The 24275-nt window shown below is 57.2% G+C and overlaps 1 protein-coding gene across 1 annotated transcript; it reads left to right on the forward strand.

Moving 5' to 3' along the window:
- Nucleotides 1–52: 52 nt before the first annotated feature.
- C18H20orf204 (chromosome 18 C20orf204 homolog) lies at nucleotides 53–18349 on the forward strand. Its single transcript, XM_075901013.1, has 5 exons — nucleotides 53–3464; nucleotides 6887–7024; nucleotides 7616–7690; nucleotides 11169–11321; nucleotides 12564–18349. Exons 1-5 carry the CDS (start codon nucleotides 3462–3464, stop codon nucleotides 12711–12713), a joined length of 519 nt encoding a protein of 172 aa, XP_075757128.1. The 5' UTR covers nucleotides 53–3461; the 3' UTR covers nucleotides 12714–18349.
- The last annotated feature ends 5926 nt before the right edge of the window (nucleotides 18350–24275 follow it).

Below are 24275 nucleotides of genomic sequence, written 5' to 3' on the forward strand. Positions count from 1 at the left end.
TTGGATCTGATTAGTGGGTAACCTATGAAAGACCAGCTACTCCTTACGATGCCTGTGTGAAGAATCGGCAAGGAGTCCTGTGGCGCCTTATAGACTAACTGCAGTGTAGGAGCATAAGCTTTCGTGGGCAAAGACCCACTTCGTCAGATGCATGTAGTGGAAATATCCAGAGGCAGGTATAAATATGCAGGCCAGAATCAGGCTGGAGATAACGAGGTGGAGCCAATCAAGGAGGATGAGGCTCACTTCTAGTAGCTGATCTGGAGGTCTGAATTCCAAGAGAGGAGAAGCTGCTTTTGTAGTTAGTGATAGAAATGTAGCGAGCCATTCACAGTCTTTGTTTAATCCAGAGTTGATTGTGTCAAACTTGTTTCTCTTTGAAGTCTGGTCCTGAAGTTTTTTTTGCTGCAGGATGGCTACCTTTAGATCTGCAATTGTGTGTCCAGGGAGATTGAAGTGTTCCCCTACAGGTTTTTGTATGCTGCCATTCCTAATATCAGATTTGTGTCCATTCATTGAAGCAGTTAGCTCCACGGCAATAATTCTCAGCCCTGAAAGATGGTTCTGAGACAAAGGTGGAGCAACGCCTCCTTTCCAAAGCAGAGCTAAGTGTTTCCTCTTGCTTGTGTGTCAGGATCTTCAAACCTCTCTGGCTGCTTGGCTGAAGCACATCTGTCTTCAGAAGTAGTATTCCCAGGGGTGGTGGTCTCATACGCTTAGTCACTATGACCTAACCATACCTCTAAATTTACACACCTAAATGTGGGATGACGCTGATTGTCTGTGTGTATCTTGTGACTTTCTAAACAAGGCCTTTAATTTTAGATACAGGCTGTCCTTGCTGTAAGTCCAAGATATGTTCCAAAGAACTTGGACTTACAGCGAAAGCAACTTAAAGCAGGGAATTTTTTTCTTGCGGCTGGCTGACTTCCATTTGCACAAATAGGGTTTGTTTGGGGGGTTTTTGCATGACTTAAGAGCGGGGAATGGGAGGAGTTGTAATGCATTAGTTCCTACAAGCGTCAACAACTTTAGTGTGGAATGGATGTATACCGGGATGACTTATAGCGGGGGCGCCCTGTATTCCAAGCATGAACCCAGGTGTACAGAGTCTTTTCTTCTAAACCTGTCTACCACGTGAATTTTCATTTTAAAAAAAAGAATACATTTAAATGCATTTAATAATTTTTTACATCTGTAGTGTTTTGGATGCTGCTCTGGAAGTGTCCTCTGGCCTGTGCCCGGCTGAAGGAGCTTGCACCAAGCTCTTCAGGTTTAAACAGCTTTTCAGGGGACTTTCTGCAATGCTCTGTGCTGTCCGAAACATGTAGAAGGAAGATAGCTATTTATTTCTTGTACTAGGATAGCCCTATCCTGGACTCCAGGCCTCGGCAACGTGCAAAGACAAAATAAGGTCCCTGCGCCCAAAAAGTTCAGAATCTGTTTGAAATTTCAGTTGAAACCCAAAAGTGACTTGCCCATGTGGCTCCAGGGACAGGTCAAAAAGCATCATCTTAAGGTCTGAGGGGTAGCTGTGCTAGTCTGTGACTTGAAAAACGAATAGTCTTATGGCACCTTAAAGAGACTAACATGTATATACAGCCGCTCCCCGAGTTACGACCACCTCCACTTACGACCATCTGCTCTTACGACCAAAGCGGTCGTAAATGCGGATCTGAGTTACGAACTTCGATCCGCGCTTACGAACAGCGCGGTCGCCATGGAACTCTATGGGATCCAAGTTACGAACACTTTGAGTTACAGACCAAGTGTTGGTCCATAACTTGTTCATAACTTAACTCGGGGAGCGGCTGTAGTATGAACTGTTGTGGGCAAAATCCACTTCTTCAGACAAGATGATCTTGAGTGGAGAGGGGAAAAAAAGGGGACCCTCAGAATAAGAAGGGAGAGGGGGAGAAAATATTACCTGTCAATTGTAGTGCCTGTGCTAATGAGGCTAATTGAGTGGGCTGGAAATGTTCTGTACTTAGCTTTTGATGTCAATAGGATGTTGAATGTAAGGAAAGCTGGTGTGATGTTATGTTAACCAGTTCGAGTCTTTGTTCAGATCCAGGGAGACAGTGTCAAATTTGCATGAAGGTAAATTCTGCACACTCTGTAGTTGGCTTGTGAAATTCCTTTGTAGAAGAATGGCTACTTTTAAGAACATAAAACCAGCTAGACTAGGTCAGACCAAAGGTCTATCTAGCCCAGTATGCTGTCTTCTGACTGGCCAATGCCAGATGCCCCAGCAGCAGTGAACAGAACAGGGAATCAATCAAGTGATCCCTATCCTGTCATTCATTTCCAGCCTTTGACAAGCAGAAGCTAGGGACACCATTCCTGCCCATCCTGGCCAATAGCTATTGATGGATCTAACCTCCATGAATGTATCTAATTCTTTTTTGTACCCTGTTCAACTCCTAGTCTTCATAACATCCTCTGGCAAGGAGTTCCATAGATTGACTGTGTGCAGCATAAAAAAAGACTTCCTTTTGTTTCTTAAACCTGCTACCTCTTAATTTCATGTAGTGACCCCTAGTTCTTGTTATGGGAACAAGTCGAACTTTTCCTCCTTCACCTTTCCCACAGCAGTTGTGATTTTATAGCCCTCATAACTTTGAAAACCACCATGATTTTAAGTCCATTGAGTGCCCAGCCCCCATAAGTGCCACTGTGAGGAAAAATCGCACCCTCTGTGTTTTACCAAGTGCCATAGGATTTGATTCCCCAGAGTGGCTCTTTTCCCGGGAGTTTGCACTGGGAAACAAGTGATGGCACCTTCTCCAGCTCCAGCTTAAAATAAGTTACAAGAGGGGTGGGTAACCTGCAGCCTCATGTGACCCAGTGGGGTTCTATTTGTGGCTCAGTGCAGCTCTATTTGTGGCCCATGTGCAGACTTGCTAGATTCCGCTGGTTTCCAGCCTCACGTTTGTTTGTTCCCCCTCTTCTCTCCTCCCCCCTTACTCCTATTACTAAAGTGGCAGGTAGCAAAGGCACCAGAAGTGAGGTGTGTGCTGAGTGCGCAAAACCTTGTGAGCGCTGCCTTCCCTGCAAACTCTAGGTCCCCTGTCCCAGAGCCTCTTGGTTCCAGCCACCCGCGGCGAGGAAGGAGGAAGGGAACCTGCCTTGATTCGACTCCCTGCCCCGGCTGGAAGGGGCTGCTTCCCTCTCTCCCCCCCCCTGTCCCCGGCTCTGGGAGGGCAGGTGGAGCGCTCCCGCTGGGCTAAGTGGGTCGGACGGGTCTGGGGGCGGGGCCGGAGGCTGCAGCTCTCCCCTCCCACTGGGTCCTGGAGCCAAGTTCAAACGCCGGGACCCAGCTGGCGCGGCCGGGGCGCGGGTTGAGCGGGGACCCCCCTGCGCCGCGCATCCTCCGAGGGGCTGGAAGGGGCCATGCCGCGCGGCGCCTCGCCTCCCTGCCGGGCATTCGCAGCTGCGGGGGTCGGCGCGGCGGGCGATAAATGGTGAGTGGTCCCCTGGGGAGGGGAAGGGGATGGGGGGGGGGGGGAGTTGATCTCAGCTGACCCCGGAGGGGGGGGTGAGGAGTGGAGCGGGCTGGGGGGTCGTTCATGCCGTGGGGGGCGCCCCCCTTCCCCGCCTGGGAGGAGCCCCGATCCCGGCTGGATCCAGCCGGAGAAGGGGCCGGAATTTCCCACTCCGCCCCGGTCCCCAGGGACTGTCCCCGGCCAAGCGAGAAACCCCACGGCCCAGCCTTTCCTGTAAATTCTCCCTCTTTGCAGCAGCGGCGGCTTGTTTCTGGAAAGGCCAGGAGCCCCCAGCTCCCGGCCTGGGCGTGTGTAGCTCTTGCGGGGGGGGGGCTTGGGGCTCTTCCCAGCTCTGGGGAGAGACCACAGGGCAGGAGGCTGCTGGTGCGATGGGGGCGGGGGGGGGGGGCAGCCGAGCCAGAAATATCCCCCTTCCTTTGCAGGAGGAGGGGGGGAATAAAGTCCTAGCCCTCGGGGGGGGGGGGGGTATGTAAATCAGGGCACTGGAGGGGGGGAAGCTCTGGCCTTAATTAGCAGCATGTTGGACTCTTCTTCTTTCAGGCTCCACTTAGTTTTCAGGAAGCTTCTGGTCAGGTTCAAAGCAAAGCCAGCCCCTGTCTGCCCTGCAAGGCTGCCTGATTGTCCCCCCCCTTCCCCCCAGGCTAGGAGGACCAAAGTGATTTCTGCTGGAGCCGATTCCAGGGCATGGCTCGGAATGTAGTGCCTGGGCCACCACCAGGAACTGCTCCCTCCATCCCTGGTGGTTTCCCTTATCTCTGAGTGTTTGCCGGAGGATTAAAGCAGGAAAGAAGAGATTAGCACCTCCAGGCATATGGCAAAGCAGAATGGGACATGCTGACATTTTTGTATGGGGCTGCAAGACATGTTCTTCCCCTTACTCCTAATTCCTGGTCCTTCCCAGGAGCATGGGGACTTTTAAACCCAGGGGGACCTCTGCTGGGTGTAACTAAGAAACATTCATTGATTCTGATTGTGTGGGTGGGTGTTAGGAGGGAAGCCACAAAGCCTTCCCGGCATGGAATTTGTAATCCCCACACATGCGAATTGACTGTGGTGACTTTTTTCCACCTCTGAACAGTGCCAATTGCTAAGAGAAAACAGTTCTCACGGCTTGTTCCTTATAGTTTTCCTTCCCCAAGCATGGCTCTCTAACAGGCACCCCTTCGTCAGGCTGGTCACGTGAGTTGTGGGAATTGCGGGCCATGGCCTTGAAGGGTGTATCCAGCCTGTCTTCTTAACAACAAACTGTAATTCTCCCCATATTAAGGACTGTCAGCGTAGTACCCGTCCCAGCTGTTTGGAAATGGTGCAAGTGTAGCTTTCTTCTGGAATTTGCTCTTCTATTGAACTGTTCATGTGAAATTCCATGGCCGCTTTTCCTCTGTGGGGAAACCTTCCTCCGGAGCAACCCTTCGACTTTGGCCGGAGTCTGCCTGGAAGGGGATATTCCTTTTGCAGCAAAGCTTGCATCTGGATGCATGGCTCGGAGAATTATTTATATCGTCAGTGCTGTTTTGAAGCTCACGCTGGCGTGATACCTCTCTTCTCTAGGGGGAATGAGCAGAGAACACGTTGGCTTAGGAGAACGTTTTGCCGCCCCCAATGAAAAATTTCTCCCCATGGCTTGGGGTAGGAGGAAGTAACCTTAGACCCATCCCTTGACACATCTGAGGGTCATTGATTTTTCAAGCTAGGGCCCACCCTAAGGTAAAACATATTGGCTTTGTCCACTCAGCAGTCTCAGATATCAAAGCTTTGGCTTCCGGGCTCTGCCACGGCTGGTTTCCGTACTGCATGGAAAGCATGAAGCTTGACGGTTTGATTGGGGATCTGTGCTGCACCATTGAAAGCAGAGAGTGGCGTTGGGCTATTTATTCCCCGGGAGCCATCCAGCGCGTCTGTTTTGTTCCGGTGGGAGTCCGTCGAGCCCCTGGAACAAAGGCACTTTCTGAAAACCTGGTACGAACGCACCACTCCACAGCCCAGAACAGTCTCTGAAGAGCCTGTCTCTCTCCCTGGGTTTTCCTGGGCCTGAATTTTTTAGGCAGCAAATTCTTAAAATGTGACAAAATAGACTTTCCTTCTGTCCCTATGCCCCCCATAACCTCTGCCTCCCGTTTCGTTCATAACCCCCCCTCCCCCCCCCCCAAACTGAGCTGCTGTGTTGGCTGTGTTATGTGGCACATGAACTCTACTGTCCTGGAGGAACCCCGGGTGTGTGCCTCGGTTTCCCTGGGCACCGCACTGATAGTGAGAGGGTGATGGGAATTTCGGTGCCACATACGCAATGGCAGGTGCTTTCTGCAACCTGACACTGGGAGGGATGTGTGACCAGATGACACCTTTTGCCCCCAAAGCAAGACAAAGGCCGGAGGCAGGGCTGGCTGCAGGGAAAGACAGGTCTCACTGGCTTGGGGGGCACTGATGGGGGGCAGGGCCCTTGGCTCTGGGCCCCCCTCTCCCCAAGGTGGATTGTACTGACGGCTTCTGGTTCCTGTGCTGACAAATCTGTTCTACGCTGTGTCCCTGTCGACTGATAAACCTTCTGTTCTACTGGCCGTCTGAGAGTCAGATCTGACTGCAGATAGGGGTGCAGGGCCCAGTGACTCCCCACTCCTCGTCTCCTCAAGAACAGATGCTCTTGCCGTTAATTCTGAATGAAGTCTTTGGCCTGAAATGGCCTGAGATCTTCCTACCTGAGGTTGCATCTCTCTCCTGGCCGCAAGGGGCAAAGGTGGGGTCAGACTGAAGGAAAAGGAACTGAAGGAAAAGGAACTGCCACAGCGTGTTCTCCAGCTTGAGAGTTTCCTCTCCGCTAGTCGGACAACGCCCAAATCTGTCAGGAAGGCTGCACAACCTGATTAGCTGCCCCGTGAGCATGTAGCCCTGAAGAGTCCCTGATTGATACTGCAATCTAATGCACTCTTAGGCCATGTCTTCACTATGTGGAAGAACGATGCTGCTGCGATCGATCTTCTGGAGTTTGATTTAGCAGGTCTAGTGAAGACCCACTAAATCAAACTCAGAGAGCACCCCCGTCGGTGCCAGTTCTCTTGCTCGTCACAAGGAGTAAGGGAACCGGCTGTGTGGACAACACGGAAACGCAATTTAAGATACATCGACTCCAGCTTTGTAATTAACGTAACATGTCTTAATTCGATCTTCTGCTGTAGTGTAGACCAGGCCTTAATGCTTTCCACTTCTTATCTAGCAGCAACCGGAACACACTTCTGTGCAAAAAGGAGGCCGGGATCTAAGGCCATGCTGACCCCTGCCTGTACAGCCGACAGAGAAGCCAGCCTCCTGGCTGCCTACAAGGCAAAGGGGGGAAGGCAGGCCTGCAGCGCCCGACAGAAGCTGAGTTATTTTTACCTCTCTAGATTCTCCCCAGGACTGTCCTTTGTGCTGTTCTGCTGCTGCTGGTCGTCTCGGTGCTGGGCAAGGGCAAGGCGAGGTGCAGCATTGTGGAAATCCTGCGGCAATACCAAGCCGTGATCTTTGATGAGCTCCAGAACCTGGTGAGCAGGCATGTAGGAAAATGTTACCCTCTGGCCATGTGGCCTTAGGCTGCCGCGGCCCTTTGGGGCAGGGACTGTGGCTTGGCCAAGGGGGGATACAGTGCCCAGCAGGATGGGGCCTCTATGCGGTCTGGGCTGTTAGGCACTGCTGGGTTAGAAGGGGGTTCACTGAGAAGGGGACGCCCACATCCAGGGCCAGTGGTGTTCAGCTGCCAAGCCAGCAGCAACCCCCCACCTCCATGCACAGTGCCAGGATCGCTTTGTAAGGGGCACTCTCCCCACGCTATCCAGCCAGCTGCAGCAGAGCGCTTGGGCAACTGCTCAGGAGACATTCCAGTGCTCCCAGCTGCTTAGCCGAGCGCCCACCGCTGGCAGCCAGTGTGTCTACAGGTGGTGCACATCCACACATGCCTCGGTGCACACAGCAAAATGCATTTCACCCATGGGTGGAAAAACCCCCAGAGGGAACAATGGGCTTCTCCCCCCGCACGTAAAGCTCACGCTATGCACAAAGCATGGGCCTGTCACTTCATGGCGGGAGGGAGAGCAGGCCCGGAGCTGAGCAGCTTGCAATCCTTTTGTTTCACACAGAAAAACTTGACTGGATCTGTGGAAAGCCCAAGCAGGGGCCGAGGGAGAGCTGGCCTCACCTGCCACTCTAACAAGGTAAATGCTGGCTGCGAGACAGGTGCTTTTTCTGCTGTGTGTGTGCGTGCGTGCACTGCTCAACTGTGTGTCATCAGCCCCGTACTGCTAGCTGCCAGTCAGTACTTCCCTTTAGCTGGAGGAGCATTGTTTTTGCAGCGGAAGGCTAGTGAGTGTGTGTGTGTGTGTGTGTGTGAGAGAGAGAGAGATTGAGAAAGTGGAGGCTGAGATGTGGGTGTGTGTGTGTGTGTGTGTGTGTGTGTGAGAGAGAGATTGAGAAAGTGGAGGCTGAGATGTGTGTGTGTGTGTGTGTGAGAGAGATTGAGAAAGTGGAGGCTGAGATGTGTTGTGTGTGTGTGTGTGTGTGTGTGTGTGAGAGAGAGAGAGAGAGAGAGAGATTGAGAAAGTGGAGGCTGAGATGTGTCGTGTGTGTGTGTGTGTGAGAGAGAGATTGAGAAAGTGGAGGCTGAGATGTGTCGTGTGTGTGTGTGTGTGTGTGTGTGTGTGAGAGAGAGAGAGATTGAGAAAGTGGAGGCTGAGATGTGTCGTGTGTGTTTGTGTGTGTGTGTGTGTGTGAGAGAGAGAGAGATTGAGAAAGTGGAGGCTGAGATGTGTCGTGTGTGTTTGTGTGTGTGTGTGAGAGAGAGATTGAGAAAGTGGAGGCTGAGGTGTGTGTGTGTGTGAGAGAGATTGAGAAAGTGGAGGCTGAGATGTGTCGTGTGTGTTTGTGTGTGTGTGTGTGAGAGAGAGATTGAGAAAGTGGAGGCTGAGATGTGTCGTGTGTGTGTGTGTGTGTGAGAGAGAGAGAGATTGAGAAAGTGGAGGCTGAGGTGTGTGTGTGTGTGTGTGTGAGAGAGATTGAGAAAGTGGAGGCTGAGATGTTGTCGTGTGTGTGTGTGTGAGAGAAAAATTGAGAAAGTGGAGGCTGAGGGGTGTGTGTGTGTGTGTGTGTGTGAGAGAGAGAGAGATTGAGAAAGTGGAGGCTGAGATGTGGTGTGTGTGTGTGTGTGTGTGAGAGAGAGAGAGAGATTGAGAAAGTGGAGGCTGAGATGTGTTGTGTGTGTGTGTGTGTGTGTGTGTGTGTGTGTGTGCGTGTGTGTGTGAGAGAGAGAGATTGAGAAAGTGGAGGCTGAGATGTGGGGTGTGTGTGTGTGTGTGTGTGAGAGAGAGAGATTGAGAAAGTGGAGGCTGAGATGTGGGGTGTGTGTGTGTGTGTGTGTGAGAGAGATTGAGAAAGTGGAGGCTGAGATGTGTTGTGTGTGTGTGTGTGTGTGTGAGAGAGAGAGAGATTGAGAAAGTGGAGGCTGAGATGTGTGTGTGTGTGAGAGAGATTGAGAAAGTGGAGGCTGAGATGTGTTGTGTGTGTGTGTGTGTGTGTGTGTGAGAGAGAGAGAGAGATTGAGAAAGTGGAGGCTGCGATGTGTCGTGTGTGTGTGTGTGTGAGAGAGATTGAGAAAGTGGAGGCTGAGATGTGTTGTGTGTGTGTGTGTGTGTGTGTGAGAGAGAGAGAGATTGAGAAAGTGGAGGCTGCGATGTGTCGTGTGTGTGTGTGTGTGAGAGAGATTGAGAAAGTGGAGGCTGAGATGTGTCGTGTGTGTTTGTGTGTGTGTGAGAGAGAGATTGAGAAAGTAGAGGCTGAGATGTGTTGTGTGTGTGTGTGTGTGTGAGATTGAGAAAGTGGAGGCTGAGATGTGTTGTGTGTGTGTGTGTGTGTGTGTGAGAGAGAGAGAGATTGAGAAAGTGGAGGCTGAGGTGTGTGTGTGTGTGTGAGAGAGAGATTGAGAAAGTGGAGGCTGAGGTGTGTGTGTGTGTGTGTGTGTGTGTGTGGGGTGGGGGGGGGTGTCGTTTTGGAGAGTCCAACGCTCCACCCCCGCTGCTGTGACCTTGCATGCGCGATGGTGCTGGCAGGGTTGGAATGGCACGCTCTTCGCCCGTGCAACCTGCACGCCATATGTGTGAGCGCGCACCAGCCGGGGTGGAGTGGCGGGCTCTTCAACATGGCGTCTGCAGCGTGACCTCACCGGCGCCACCACGCCTGCTAGGTCCCAGCGGTGGGGTGGGCCCATGCCAGTCCCAGGAAGCCAGGGCTCGGGGAGTACATGAGTGGCCACCCAAACAGCTCGGCAGTTACTAATTCTCGTGCCACAGCCCTTTGGCACGTGGTGGCAGCAGAGACGTGGCCATTGGTCCTCGCTGCACTCGAAGAAAGCAGTGACTGATCCCTCCCCCAGCTAGACAAAGCCCACCCCGCCAGGAGTCTGAGAGTCGCAGATGTCCCAGTCTCACTCTTGATGCTGGGGCGATAGGTCTGTGGCTGGGCTTTATGCCAGGGCATCCCCACCATGGGGGACTGAACTCCAACCCCGTGGGCCCCCGAACTACCATTCCCTAGGGGAGCAGTGATGCTTCCATCCAGTAGGAGGCAGCGGTGGACACACACACTCCACGGTGCTGCCTACCCTTTGCCCACGACGCCGAACCCCTGAGGATTTTGCCGCTTGCTCAGCGCTGGGTTCCTGGCCTGCAGCTTTCGTGTGGCAACTAGCCGAGGGCTCTCACAGGTGGGGGAGGGTCATCCAAAAAGGAAAATGGAGGTGCCCGGGCTCTGACTTCTGAGGGCAGAGCTGAAGGTCCCTGGAGGCTTCTGGGCAGCAGCGCTAAGGGGATGAGGCAGGTTGATGGGCCCACCCTGCCGTGTGCCGCTTCCAAAGCGGCGCTGCCTGGGGCCACAGCCTCATTCCCTCCGCAGAACAGCTCCCCTGGGCTGTGCTCTAGGCCAGCGGGTTTCGAACTTTTCCCCATGACCCAGCTGAAGAAAATTATTGATGCCGCAACCCAACATCATCGGACTGGAGTGCGGGCTTCGGAGTGGGGGGGGGGGGGGTGTCTGGATTTGGGGGGGGGCAGGGCTGGGGCAGGAGGGGCTTTCCTTGAGCAGCTCCCAGTCAGCGGTGCAGCAGGGAGGGCTAAGGCAGCTTCCTGCCTGTCCTGGCACCACAGACCAGGCTGTGCCTAGAAGCAGCCGGCAGCAGGTTCCCAGCCAACGGGAGTGTGGAGCTAGTGCTCGGGGCAGGCAGTGCACGGAGCTGTGCGCCCCATTCCTCCTCTTGCTGGCCGCTTCTGGGATGCAGCCCCTCTGCGGTGCCAGGACAGGTGGGTCGCTACCTTAGCCCCCCCAGTGCTCACCTGATCCCCCTGCAGCAAGGAGTCCCAGCGCCCGACATCCCACCGCCCTGTACTGGGTCGTGACCTGTCGTTTGAAAACCGCTGACCTGGCAGGCGAGGCACAGCCTGGGGGAGGAAGGTTGCGGGGGGTGGAGGGTTTTGTTTTTTGCAGGGCGGGGTGACAGCTCCATTTTGGACCCCTAATTAATCCAGTGCGTTAAGACTCCAGGACGCCACGCTGGTCTGAAGCTAGCGCTGGCTCGTCGACTAAACCCTCCTGTTTTCTACTTGCGTCGGCCCTGCCCACCCGGATGGTGCCTCCTTCCTTTCTCAGGAGCAGAAAATTCTGCTGTCCATCTCTACCATGAGCCTGTCTCTCCGGGACATGGTGAGAGGCCCGAGGAAGAATCCTGAGGTGGTGGCTGTGACGAAGGTGACCAGCAACACAGAGTCTGTGACCAGACAGAACTGCAGGAAAATCCACAAGGTGGGGGCTTGCTTTTTTTCTCCTCGGCCAGGGCAAAAAATAGCAGCTGGGGTGTCGGGCACAGAGCAGTGGGCAAATCTGTGCTCACAATCCCGATTGACCAAGATCAGGGCTGTTAGCTGAGTCAGGAGTACACCTGTGCTACACTTCCTCCCCGCTGAAAGCAGCCATCGGAGCCTGGAGAACTCCCAAGCTTTTCACCGGGCAGCCAGACGTGCACCCAGTCGGGGCAACGCAAAAGGGGATCTTCTCCGGGGAAAGGGGTCGTTCCCAGCAGCGGGTGCGTGGCGCGGCTCTCCCAGAAGAAGGATCCCTGGAGAACAAGCTGCCCCGTTGCGCCAGGCCTCACCCTGTCTGAAATGAGCGTCGAACGAATTCCCTCCGCCGTCTCCTGTGGGAGAACCCCGGGGAAAGCCCGGGCTGAGCGCCGCCCTCTCCCGTCTGGCTGTAGGGCAGGGTTCACTCTCCGATACTCCTTCCCTAGGAGAGTCACGGGGAGGCCGAGGGAATCCATTTGGTGTCTGAAGCCCTTGTGCAAGACTCGGCCCAGGAGCTCAGGTTACCAGACACGGTCTCGGGAAATCCCTGGCTCCGCCCCTCCTTCGCCCCATTTGTCAGGGAAATTAATGTATTTGGTGGTGTCTCCCCGGGGGCGGGGAAGAGGTGGCGGACTGGTCTGAGCAGCCTATCAGAGTGCCGCGGAATGGAAACTCGTGGGGGGGAGGGACCCGTTGCGTGTGATCTCCCCTTGCCAGAGGAGTCTCCTCCGTACTAGGAGGTGTGGGCTCTGGACATGGGCTAATTCATGCCACGCCAGCTCTGTTCATGAGGGTTGGAGGCTGGTGTTGAATGGGTAGAGACAGATCTAGTAGAAACCACCACCCCCCTTGGAAGTTTTACCTTGGAACGGTCCACCAGGTTGGGCTAGACCCACCCTGCTTGGGGAGTGATGCTTGAAGGTACAATTGGCTTCCCGCCTCTAGGTGCATGTGCCCATTGGGATGGGTGCCTGGGAGAGCACACGTAACCCACTGGGGAGTGCAGGTCCCACCCCCTCCCCTGTGGGTTACATACACGCCTGGGGGCCCTCCTATTCCCATGTGATTGCCCTCCCTACTGCTTTCCCCCCATGCTCCTGGGGGTCAGAACAGCCCGGAGCTGGTCTCGGTCCTGCCGGCTGCCCGTGTCCAGACCCCAGGTTGCCCGGCTGTGACTGTTTTCTCTTTCCTTGCCTGCGAACAGAAGAGTCTGTCGACGGCGACCGAGAAGCCGCGCCGCAGAGGCCAGGGCAGCAGGAGGAAGCAGCTGAGGGAGATGGCGCGCGTGGTGGACAGCTTGGTCACCTGCTGGGAGAAGCTGTTCTCGCTGCACTCGAAGGACTGGGACACATAGGGTCGGGCGGAGGCGGTGTGGGGCAAGCTGGGGCACGTACCAACTGCTCCACACGAGCCAGCCAGCAACACTGATTTGATGTCAACTCCGTGCCTTCTGATTGCTTGGTTCTGCCGGTGGGTGAGGCAGGCAGTGCCGGGGCTGGCTTCAGTGCCTCTCAGCCTTCTCTGTGCTCACGTCCCCCTCGGCTACTGCTCCAGGGAGCAAATACCCCGGGCCAGATTCAGCACCATCCACAGATGTCAGGCTTGAATTTGCTCCTGTGTTCTGAATACTTTGTGGGGCTTTCCCACGCCCGGGACTCGGCTCTGGCGGGGCTGTGCGTTAGCAATTGGGAAGACGGGGAGGTGAGCAGGATGGCTGCTTGCAGGAGGCCACCGGGAAGCTGAAGTGCGGCTGGACATGGGGTTGATGACTCAGTAAGCGGAGCGTTTCTTTCTGGGTGTGGGCTGAAGCAGCGTCCCTCATGGGGTAAAAGGGGAGGCTGTTGTCTGGATGTCAGACCAGCCTTTCATTGCTCTTCACGTGTGCTGTCATAACTACTGTCCTCTTCTGACTGGCCACAGTGCCGATCCCTGCTTTTAGCAAAGAGGCAGCAGAGCGTGCCCTTTGATCAGCGGCAGAAAATTACGGCTTTCTGTGCGGCTGTTGCTGGTACAGTGCCAGCCTGCCAGGCAGAGCTGCTTATAAGAATGGCCAGACTGGGTCAGATCAAAGGTCCATCTAGTCCAGGATCCTGCCTTCTGACAGTGGCCAAAGCCAGGTGCCCCAGAGGGAGTGAACAGAACAGGGAATCTACAAGTGATCCCTCTCCTGTCATCCATTCCCAGCCTTTGTCAAGCAAAGGCTAGACACACCACTGCTGCTCATCCTGGCTAATAGCCATTGATGGACTTATCCTTCATGAATTTATCTAGTTCTTCTCTGAACCCTGTTAAAGTCCAGGTCTTTACAACATCCTCTGGCAAGGAGTTCCACAGGTTGACTGCATGGTACGGGAAGAAAAACTTCCCTTTGTTTTAAACCTGCTACCTATTCATTTCATTTGGCGACCCCTAGTTCTTGTGTTATGGGATTGCTGTGCTCCCATTTGCTTCTCTAAAGGATGCTGAATTCATAATCTGCAGTGCATTAGGACCTTCAGGGACACCCCTGCCCGTGGCTGCTGAAAGCACCCTTGTGTCTGTATGAGAGGGCCCCAGAACTTGGCTCCTGCTTGTTGCTAGAGGTCAGTGGTGTGGCTGTGGCAGGGGAGGAGTGAACAGTGTTTCATCACAGTGGTTTCTTCTGGCCTTCGAATCTATGAATCCCCTTCTCTCTGCTCATTACAGGATAATGGCACTGCTATTCTCTGCCTCCTGACTGGTGGCAGCCAAGCCCGACTTGCATTGGCGGCCCTTGGTTGAGGCATCTACTCAGTCAGAAGCACAACGCTAAGGGCCAAGTTCTCCGCTGGCATTAGGGAGTGTCACTCCATTGTGGTTAGTGGCATAGAGCCCACAGACGCCAGCTCCCAGTCTGAGGTCAGGAAGAGCTCGCTGGAGATTCACCACGCTCCTCCAGCTCCCTGAGAAGCACCGAGGCTGTGTAGAAGATGAGCCCTCGTGAGGATCAGCCGCCCTCATGCGGACGAACGTCAGTACAGATCGGAACGAAACAGCCGGTTCCTTACTGCCTGACACTTACACAAGCCTCCCTGAAGGAACAGCGGCAGAACGGAGCCTGTTTTCCAAGCCCCACAGCAAAACCTTTGCAGACATCCAGCAAAGCACCTTCTAATCTGCGAGCCTGGGAAAAACAGAAATCCCCAGCATATGCAGTGCCCCAATGGTGCTAATTAAAATCCAACCGGCGGTGGGGGAGGTGAGTGGATAGTTTGTTTCACAAATAACAATTTTTCTCTCCTCCCTGCCCATTCTGCTTGCTTTCCTGTCTTGGGCATGAGAGTCCCATTGGCTTCCTGGGGAATAAAACTTGTCCCCTACGGAGTCTGGATATTTATCTAGACAACTCGGATTCCCCCATGCTCTTCTAGAACTGGTACAGCCGGAGGGGGAGCCCGGGCCTCTGTGCCTTTCCTGCTGATTTTAGTTGTGCCAGTTGAATTACACCTGCTGCAGATCTGGTCAGTCTGAGCTACAGTCGCATCTTACCTGCCTAGCTTCAAAAATTGTCAATGTCGCTTCCAGCTGGGGACCAGATTTTATCACTGAACTAGAGCCCCCTCTGCTGGCGGAAGGAGGAAGTACAGGCTCATCCGCGCATCCTGTCTCCTGTGGGAACAATCCCTTCTCCGCCGCTGGAACCCTTAGCAGCGACCTGGCTAGATATCTCCATGGTCTGGCTTTGCCGCAGTGTCTCCCAGCTCACAACATGCCTGGGAGCGAAGAAACGCTGGAAATCCCTGGAGTGCAGATGGGGAACGGAGCCACAGAGAGAACGGAGCCCTGCAGCAAGCGGGTTTCAGAGCCTGTGTCTGCAGACATCGGTTAATACTATAGCCCGTGTACAGGTGCAGGTGTTCCTGCTTGGGCTGCAGCTCACGGTATGAAGCCCCCCCCACCCCACACTTCTCTGCTCCCCAGATTTGTGCCCGGGGCGGGGGGACATCTATTCCACTATTTTTAGCACCCTAGCACGAGCCTCAGCCTGCAGGCTTGGAGACGAGCAGCTGCCGGGTGTTTTTTGGGCAATGTAGCCATCCCCTAAGTGACATGCCCAAGGTCACTCTCAGTGTCGGTAGCAGAGCCAAGAAGCGACGCCAGATCTCCTGGCTCCCAGTCCTTGTTTGAACGCCTGGATGACGAGAGAGAGGGGAGCATGAAACCAGCATCACCAACTGCCCCGTTCCGGCAAAGCCAAGTCAGACTGCTCAGCGGTGTCCCTGCCGAGGGACAGCCCTACTTGTCGCATGTCCCTGTGTTAGGCCTCTTGGAACTTGCAGCCAGAGCTGGTGCCCATGGCTGCCTGGGGCGGCCCAGGCTTGGCCTAGGGGGTGGGATGTTAGAATAGGACAGTGCTGAGAATGAAAACTCCCTAGGGGAAAGGAGGAAGCAGTAAGAGCCTCCAGATGGGGTGGCGGTAGGGGATCCAAAGAGGGCAGTGGAGGAAAACAGGGCCCTTCTGACACCAGCTCCCGATCAATTTCAGTTCTCTCTGTGCAGAACCCCCCACGGGGAGCCTTTGCCCTTGGGTCACCGCCAGCGAGCGAGGCTGCTCCCAAGAGAGCGGTTGTGGGAAGAAATGGGGGTGCCTTCTGAGACGTGCTCTCTAGGCACCTTGCAGGCCTCAGAGCCTCCCCACGCCAGAGCCAGCCTGGGCCAAGTCATCCAGCCTGTCTGATCGGTTTCCCCTGCTGTAAAGCAGAAAGGAGACAACTTGGGCCAGGGACCAATCTAGGCTGGTATCCTGTCTCTGATGCTGGCTAGGGCCAGGTGCTTCCCAGCAAGGTGCAGCAGGCAGGCAAGGGAAAACCTGCCCATGGGGCGAGTTTCCTCCTGACCCTGGTCCTTTCGAAGCTGCCTCGTGTGCTGAAGCACGAGGGTTTAAAACTCTTGGCAGCTTTTCATCTTTGCTGCTCTTTCCCTACCCATACCTGACCCTGTTCTGAACCCTGCCAGGCACCTGGCCTCTGTGCTATCTTGTGGCAGGGGTGTCCACAGGTGCGCTACACACCAGGTGAAAAAAAGACAAACTCTTGAGCCAGTTGAAGTGAATCTCTCCCAAACGGCCCAGAACTGGAGAATGGGAGCCATGCAAATGAGTCTGCAAGGATGAGACCAGTCTGTTAGGAACCGGAGAGGGGGAATAAACGTAGTGCCCCTTGTGCCACCTGGAGAGACGGTAGGTCAGAGCATGGGGGCCCTACGGTTGCATGGTTTAGGGCCAGCCTGTGGCAACATCCTTAAGATCTACGGGCAGAGCTATTAAACTGGTGCCGCTGTGCCCGATGGCAGCTGAGACGTGGTGGGGAATGAATTTTTTTGAGATGATTTTATAATCTTTGGCAAAACCCCAATGAAATAGTTTGAAAGCCAGTTTGGCACTCGGGTCCTGCAGCTTCACCGAGGAAATTCAGAACCCAACGGTACAGACCTGATGGGCTGGCATGTGCCTGTTCAGTGGCTTCGTTACCATGGCACTGGCTCTTTTGCAGGCCTGAGGTTCTGCTCGTAACCCTGGCAGGCTGTGTCACTTCAGTTCACTAGCTCCTCTCCAGAGCACAGACCAGAGGTGGGTGGACATTCAGACCCGGGGTGCCCCAAATTTTCAGGGGCCCTACACAGCTGCGTATTCTGTGTATGGGTAAGGCCGGCCCTACCCGCAGGCTGCTGCCTATCTGCAGGGAACAGAGCCAGCGTCCCGTGCTCTGGGAAGCCACGCTGCCCTGGGGAGGGAGGGAGGCTGGGCCGAGGTCAGTGATCATCCTCTTGAGGCAGCTCCCGCAGAAGCTGGTGCTGCGAGTGGCCGAGAGCCCCCTTGGTGGGGACGCCTGGGCTCCTCAGGGACATTGCAAAGCCCCCTTGCTCTGCCCTGTGGAAACCTGCCTGTGTCGGCGAGGCTGGAGCGGCTGCTAGAGGATGCGCTCAGCTGGCCTCTGTCCTCTCCTGCCCATGGCCGGCAGCAGCACACCTGGGGGGTGGGGACGACAAAATGGCTTCTGCTAGCCCCTTTGGGCCCGATCCTGAGGGCCCTGCGGCCAGTGCCCTGTGGAGTGGGGCAGGCTGCAAGGGCTCAGGCTGCAGCCATTTCCACCAGGCCCTTCTCTCCCCATGAGCCTCGCATGTCCCTTCGCTCCCCCCCACCCCCTCTCTGCACTTCTACCCCCTTCTTTGCCCTGCTGCTGAGTGCTGTCCTGGCAACCCCCCATCCCTCCCCACTCCACAAAATGCCTTTGGCTATGGCTGGTACCCAAACAAACTTGGGGGGGGGGGCGCTCCCCTCTAGGTTCCTTCCCCTGAAAGGGAAAGCACTCTCCCTCTTAGAGCCAGGCCCCTGCCCTGCCCCCTAGCAAGGGGGGGAAGCGTGGGCTAGTATAGAGATCTATAAAATCACAGAGAAAGTGTGTAAGGAAAAGTGATTTACTTGGTCCCATAACATAAGAACTAGGGGGGCACCCAATGAAATGAATCGGTAGCAGGTTTAAACCAAAAGGGAGTTTTTCTTCATGCAGCGCACAGTCAACCTGTGGAACTCCTCGCCAGAGGAGGTTGTGAAGGTCAGGACTTTAAAGGGTTCAAAAAGAACTAGATACATTCATGGAGGTTAGGTCCTTCAATACTTATTAGCCAGGATGGGTAGGAATGGTGTCCCTAAGTCTCTGTTTGTCAGAGACTGGGAATGGGTGCCAGGGGAGGGATCACTGGATGATTCCCTGTTCTGTTCACTCTGGGACACTTGGCACTGGCCACTGTGGGCAGAGAGGACGCTGGGCTGGATGGACCTTTGGTCTGACCGGGTCTGGCTGCTCATGCTCTAAAACAGAGGACAGGGCAGGCGGGCATCTCCTCAGCGCTGCTATTGGCCCTCTTTGTACATTGGGCAAACCCCAGTCTCACTCCTGGCCCGGGTGTTCCCATCTGTGAAATGGGGATAATCTTCAGGGTCAGGGAGTGCCCGGAGGCCCTGCTCAGGGTCCCCCGTGTGCTGTGCCCGGAGGCCCTGCTCAGGGTCCCCCGTGTGCTGGATGGGTGCACCCAAAGGCACAGCCCATGCTCTGAAGAGCTTCCCTTTGCAAAGGGCTGGCAGCCCCCGTGGGAGAGGACGGTGGGGTAGGACTCCAGCTGGAGCCAGGCCTGTGAGGGGAGACGGGCGCTACAGGGAACGGAGCCCAGAGCGTCCTAGCCTCGGGAAGGGGCCTGCTGGCCTTTCGGGAGCGCTGTGGACCCCCTGCCCGACGCTAGGTGGCAGGGCAGAGCCGCACAGCTGTGCTAAGAGCCGCGCTCACCGTGCCCCGGGGACCGCTGTGTACTTGTGACCACCCACGCCCGGGCCGTCCCGTCGGGCCGCCCGCAGAAGCGCCGGCGGGTGGAATTCGGGCTCCTGGGCAGGATCCCAGCTTGCTGTCCCCCCCCCATGTTCTTTGTCGGAGGGAAACCGGCGGCTTGCTCGCTGCAGGGGCGGCCGTGCGAGTCACTGGGGACGGGCAGTCCCTGTGCGAGAACCAGGGGACAGGCGATGTCCCTGCGCCGCGCTCAGGGGCAGCACCGAGCGGAGCCGTCCGGGAGCTGGAGACAAGCCCCCGAAAGGCTTAAAAATCACGAGATCCAAAATAACGGGGGCTCCTTGGCCGGCTGGTGGCTGGGCCCCTCGGCTCATTGCAGGCAGTGGCAGGAAACGGGCTGGCAACCCATCCCCTGCTCCAGGAGCGGGCTCCGGTTTCGCCCGGCTTGGGATCCAATCGGTAGCGTGTGGCTCCTCCCCAGCCCAGCGGCGGGAGCGGGACGGGCTGCGGCAGGGGCCCGGGCGGGAGGAGAGAGCGGGGGTGGCCGCCTGGCGAAGGGTTTGCGGTCCCAGGGGTCTCCCCAAACTAGCTTCCTCTTGGCCCCCACCCCTGTGTCTCTGGCCCCTTCCACCCCCCCTCCCCCGCCTGCCCATTCCCTGGCCCGGCCGCGGCGGCGGGGTCCCGCTCCTTCCCTCCCGCCTGTGGGTCCCTCCCGCTGCAGCCTGTGCCAGGGCGCCAGGGTGAGCGGGTGTGCTCAGTGCGGTGCCCCGGGAAGAGACTGGCCACTGGCAGGCCAGGCGCTGGATGCTGCCTGCACCCTGGGCTGGGATCCCATGGCTGGGCAGCACAGTACCCCCGCCCCGAGCCCCCTCCCCAGCCTCTGCCCTCAGCCCCCCACGCCCCACCATTTCCTGGCCTGACTCATGACCCCTTCACACTCTGCCCGGAGCACCTCGCCCACCTTGTCTCCTGCACCCCATCCCCTGGGCCCCCCGCACCTCCCAGCCCCTGCCCTGAGACCCCCACCACTCCCTGCCCTGACTCACGCACCTTTCACACCCCATCCCCTGAGCCCCCGCACCACTCCCAGCCCCTGCCCTGAGACCCCCACCACTTCCTGCCCTGACTCACGCACCTTTCACACCCCATCCCCTGAGCCCCCCGCACCTCTCAGCCCCTGCCCTGAGACCCCCACCACTCCCAGCCCCTGCCCTGAGCCCCCCCACGCCTCCCAGCCCCTGCCCTGAGCCCCCCCACGCCTCCCAGCCCCTGTGCTAAGACCCCCACCACTCCCTGCCCTGACTCACGCACCTTTCACACCCCTGCCCTGAGCCTCCCCACCTTGTCTCCTGTACCCCCATCCCCTGAGCCCCCCCACACCTCCCAGCCCCTGCCCTGAGACTCCCACCGCTCCCTGCCTTGAGCCCCCCCACCTTGACTCCTGCACCCCATCCCCTGCTGTGAGCCCCCCGCACCTCTCAGCCCCGGCTCTCCTTCCCACAGTTACAGGTATCGTCCTATGGCAGTCCCCCCTCCGCAGGTCCCTCCCAAGGGCAGGTTGCAGTGCGACAGGACCTGTAAGCAGCGTGAGCTACTTTCAGCCCTGCGCCACGGGCCCTGGAGAGCAGCGGGGGTGGGAATCCCCTGCAGGGAGCCCGTGCCCCTCCACAGAACTCCCAGCGCCCCCTTCAGCAGCCCCCCCATACGTGCCCCCAGTGGCCTCTCAGTGGGGAGCAGCACTTACCCGCGGGCACCCCCCTCCCAGCCCTAAAGGCAGCCTGGCGGTGGCAGGGTGGGCCGAGTTTGCTGCTTGGCTGCCGGGCGCCTGTGGCTTGCGCAGGGAACACACCCCGGCTTGTTTTGCTGAGCCTGGGGCTGCTGGCGCTGCAGGGGGCTTTGCACTGGAACCCTTGTTTGGGTTTGGGCTTCGTTCCTAAACAAAAGATCAAATGCACAGAGTGTTTTAAGCAGTAAGGCGGGGGGAGGGGAGCTACCCCGGCCTGCAGCCGCCACCCGCCGGCGCGTTCTACAAAAGCAACATGAGTTTGCCAGTTTGCACCCAGGTTTTGTAACACTGTTGCGGGGAGAAGTCCCTGGTCTCAGCCAGCAGCGCGATCTACGTAGGCCCCCCTGGAGCGAACGCTTCCCCGTGGTCGGAGGGCGAGGTGAGCGCGCCCCATGGCACACGCTGCCCGTCCCTGCTGCAGAGCCAGTGGCAAAAAAGGGGTTTCGTGGGAGCCCAGGGGTTTGATCAAGGCTGCCCGGTGGGAGCGACCCACGGCTGTGGCTGCAGCGTGGGCCGTGGCTGCTCAGGAAGGTGGTGCCGGCTGGTTTGAACCTCAGTCGTGCGGGCAGATCAGTCGCTTAGGGCAGGGCGGGGGGAGCCTTTCGGGGCCGAGGGGCTGGCAGCGTGTTCTCCGTGTGCAAATGCCAGTGGCTCTGCAAGACACTGGGCTCTGGCTCGGCGCCCACCTCCCACGGGGAGTCCAGATGCCTTTCCGCCAGCTCCCGGTGTGGGGGGTCTGGTGGCTGCGTGACAGGATGGGCTGTGACTTGGTGCTGGCTAAATGACTCACTTGGGTTTCTCTGGGAGCCGTGGAGTTAGGTCTTCCCCTCTCCCCCAATGCCTCACGCAGTCCCAAAGAGCGGAGCAAGGGCTGGACAGATCCTGCGGTTGTCTTGGCCCAGGGCGCGTCACATGGAGCAGCCCTGAAACTCCCAGGTTGCTGCTGTCCTGGACACTACAGCCAAGGCCTTGCTCAGCCTCGACGGGCCTGGCCGGAGAGCTATATCCAGACATCACAGCTCAGGGCCGGCCGCAGAGTCCCCCCCTAGGACCACCAGGGAGCAGGGTGGGCGCAGTTGGAGCCGGCAGGCGGCTAGGACCACCAGGGAGCAGGGTGGGCACAGTTGGAGCCGGCAGGCGGCTTACACTGCCGGTAGCAGACCGAGGTACGAAGAGGGAACGTGCGTGGGAAGGGAGGGGTGGAACTCCCTGCCCCAGGGCACGTCGGAACATGTCTCTCACCAGTGGGTCGCCTAGGCCACGGCCCCGCCAGCTTCGGGGGCTGAGGTCTGAGGCCCAGCCATGGCGGTGCTGGGGTTTTAAAACGGTTGAAAGAAAGAACAGCTAATGATCACCTCCAACCCCCTTCCTCCCCCAAGCGGGTGTCTCTCGCTGCGGCCACCCCCGCCGAATACGGCAGCCACCCCTGAGCAAGGTGTGCTGGATGTGGGGGGGCTGAAGCAAGCTGGGGAGGGTCAGATCCAGCGCCGGGTAGGCGGAGCGTTATGGACCATCAGGGAGGAATGAGTGAATGGAAAGGAAGGAAAATGCGAAAGGGAGGGAGGGGAAAAGGCAGGTCGGTTCGCTGGGGGAATGGCTGCAAAACAGCCGGAAAAAGGAAACTGGCCTGAAAAGTAAAATAAAAATAGACGCGCGGCAAGGCCAAGTGCAGGAGTGAGCGCATTTCCTCGAGGGCACGCACTCCCTGGCCTGCGGCGGGGGCTCCGGGCATGTGGCCCCCATCCCTGCCCCTCGGCACTGTCTCTCCCAGGGCCAGGCGGGTGGGGCCCAGCTCTGGCGTGTTGTAGGGCGGTGCGTCTTGGCCTGGCGGCTCCCTGTTGAATGTGAAAGGGCGGGGGGGTTGTCTGTCTGTCTGTCTGTCTGCCTGCCGGGGAGGCCCTCAGGGTATTCTTCTAGGTCCGTGTGCAGACAGAAGTGAGCCGGGGTGGTTGGTTGGGTCTGGGGCTGCGTCCAGGCCACCGTCCCTTTCGCCTGCCCAGGTGTGCCCAGGGTGTGCCCGGCAGGTATCTGCACTGAGTCCAAACCTCCTTCCGTCTGGCTGCGCGTGGGGAGCAGCAGCAGCAGGGCGGGACCCACCGGTGCTCCAGCCCAGAGCCCGGCTCCTAACCGGGGCAGTGCGGGGAGTGGTTGGGTTGGTCGTGGTATCTCAGCCTGGGACATCACAGCTCCCGGGGGCGGGGGGGAGGGCGCAGAGTTAAAGGGGGCCACCCCCCCGCCCTTTCTTTCCATGTTGCTAAACAGAGCCCCGGCGAGGCTGAACGGGCGCTCCGGGATGGAACTGCCCCAGGGATGGAGGAAGGCAGGATAAGGGATGCCCTGAAGTTAGGGAGGTGGGGTAGGTTCTAGGGAGGATAGGGCATTGGCTTGGGGAGGGCAGGGTTGGCTTCCCAGTAGGAAGAAGCCCAGCCCCTTCGATGGACAGGCTGCGAAAGGGTTAAGCGGAGGAGCCCCAAACAGCACGGCCGTTCCCCAGAACTCTTACTCCGGTGTCAGGCTGGGAAGAGCCCATGCCTGGGCATTCAGGGAGGTCCCTGTTACGAACCCATCCCTGGAGCCTCAGAAACACCAGGGCTGTGTCTAGACTGGCAAGATTTTGCACAAAAGCAGGTGCTTTTGCACAAAAACTTGCCAGCTGTCTACACTGGCCGCTTGAATTTGCGCAAGAACGCTGACGATCTCACGTAAGATTGTCAGTGTTCTTGTGCAAATACTTTGACGTGCCCGCTCGGGAAAAAGCCCCCTTGCACAAATGTATTTGTGCAAGAGGGCCAATGTAAACAGGGAAGGAATTTTTTGCGTAAGAAACCCCCGATGCGCAAAATGGCAATCGGGGCTTTCTTGCGCAAAATCGCGTCTAGATTGGCCGCAGATGCTTTTGTGCAAAAGCACTTTTTGCACAAAGGCATCCGTGCCAATCTAGACGCTCTTTTGCGGAAATACTTTTAACGGAAAAACTTTTCCGTTAAAAGCATTTCCGCAAAATCATGCCAGTCTAGACGCAGCCCAGGAGAACATCCCAGAGCAGGTCTGGGGCCCTAGAGATGAAGCGCCTGAGGACCGCGGTGTCGGGGAGGGAGCGTGGCAGCCGCGGTGAAGACCACTGTCTCTAGGTGCGGTTTGGGAGGCTGGGTTCTGATGGTGTCCAGACCGGCCGAGCCTGTATCCTCTCCTGGTTTGGTGACACACTAGGCCTCCCCACCTGGCTCTGCAGCATTTCCTCTTCCCAGGCTGTGATTTAAGGGCGTCTTTCACGTTTCGACAGCACTTTTCTCCCCCCGGGCTTCGCCACGGACACGGAATCTGCCCCACCAAACTGCAGCTGCCTCTGGGGTGGAGGTTTGGCTGCTCGCACACCCCGCTCGGCGTTTACCTTCCACAGGGCTGACTCTGGGCCTCAGTATCTCGTACAAAAGACCTGCCTGGAGTACACTGAGCAACGCTCCTTTTGGCTGCTGGAGGACTCGACTCTCGCTCTTGTACCTGTAGGTCCTGAGCACCCCAGGGTGGTTGCAGACCCGGGACGTAGGCTCCTGCACCCCCCCCCGCCTGGCTGGCTTGAGTGAGGGGCAATGAAGGGAACCGGCCTGACATGTTGGAGCCACGAACGACAATGGGAACAGTGTGTTGCTCTCTGCCTGTCTCTGCACAGCGTCAGAGAGCTGTTGAAAGCCCAGATTTACAGTGTGATAAACGCTAGGGGCTCTGGTTAATATTTTACGGCTCGATCCTTTGGAGAGCGGGGGCTGTAGGAGAGCCCGGCTCGGCGCAAGGCGCCCATCTGCAATCCCGCCCTGGCTCCAGCTGCAGGAGA

The sequence above is a fragment of the Pelodiscus sinensis genome, chromosome 18, assembly GCF_049634645.1.
Source record: "Pelodiscus sinensis isolate JC-2024 chromosome 18, ASM4963464v1, whole genome shotgun sequence".
In the NCBI taxonomy this organism is placed as follows: Eukaryota; Metazoa; Chordata; order Testudines; family Trionychidae; genus Pelodiscus; species Pelodiscus sinensis.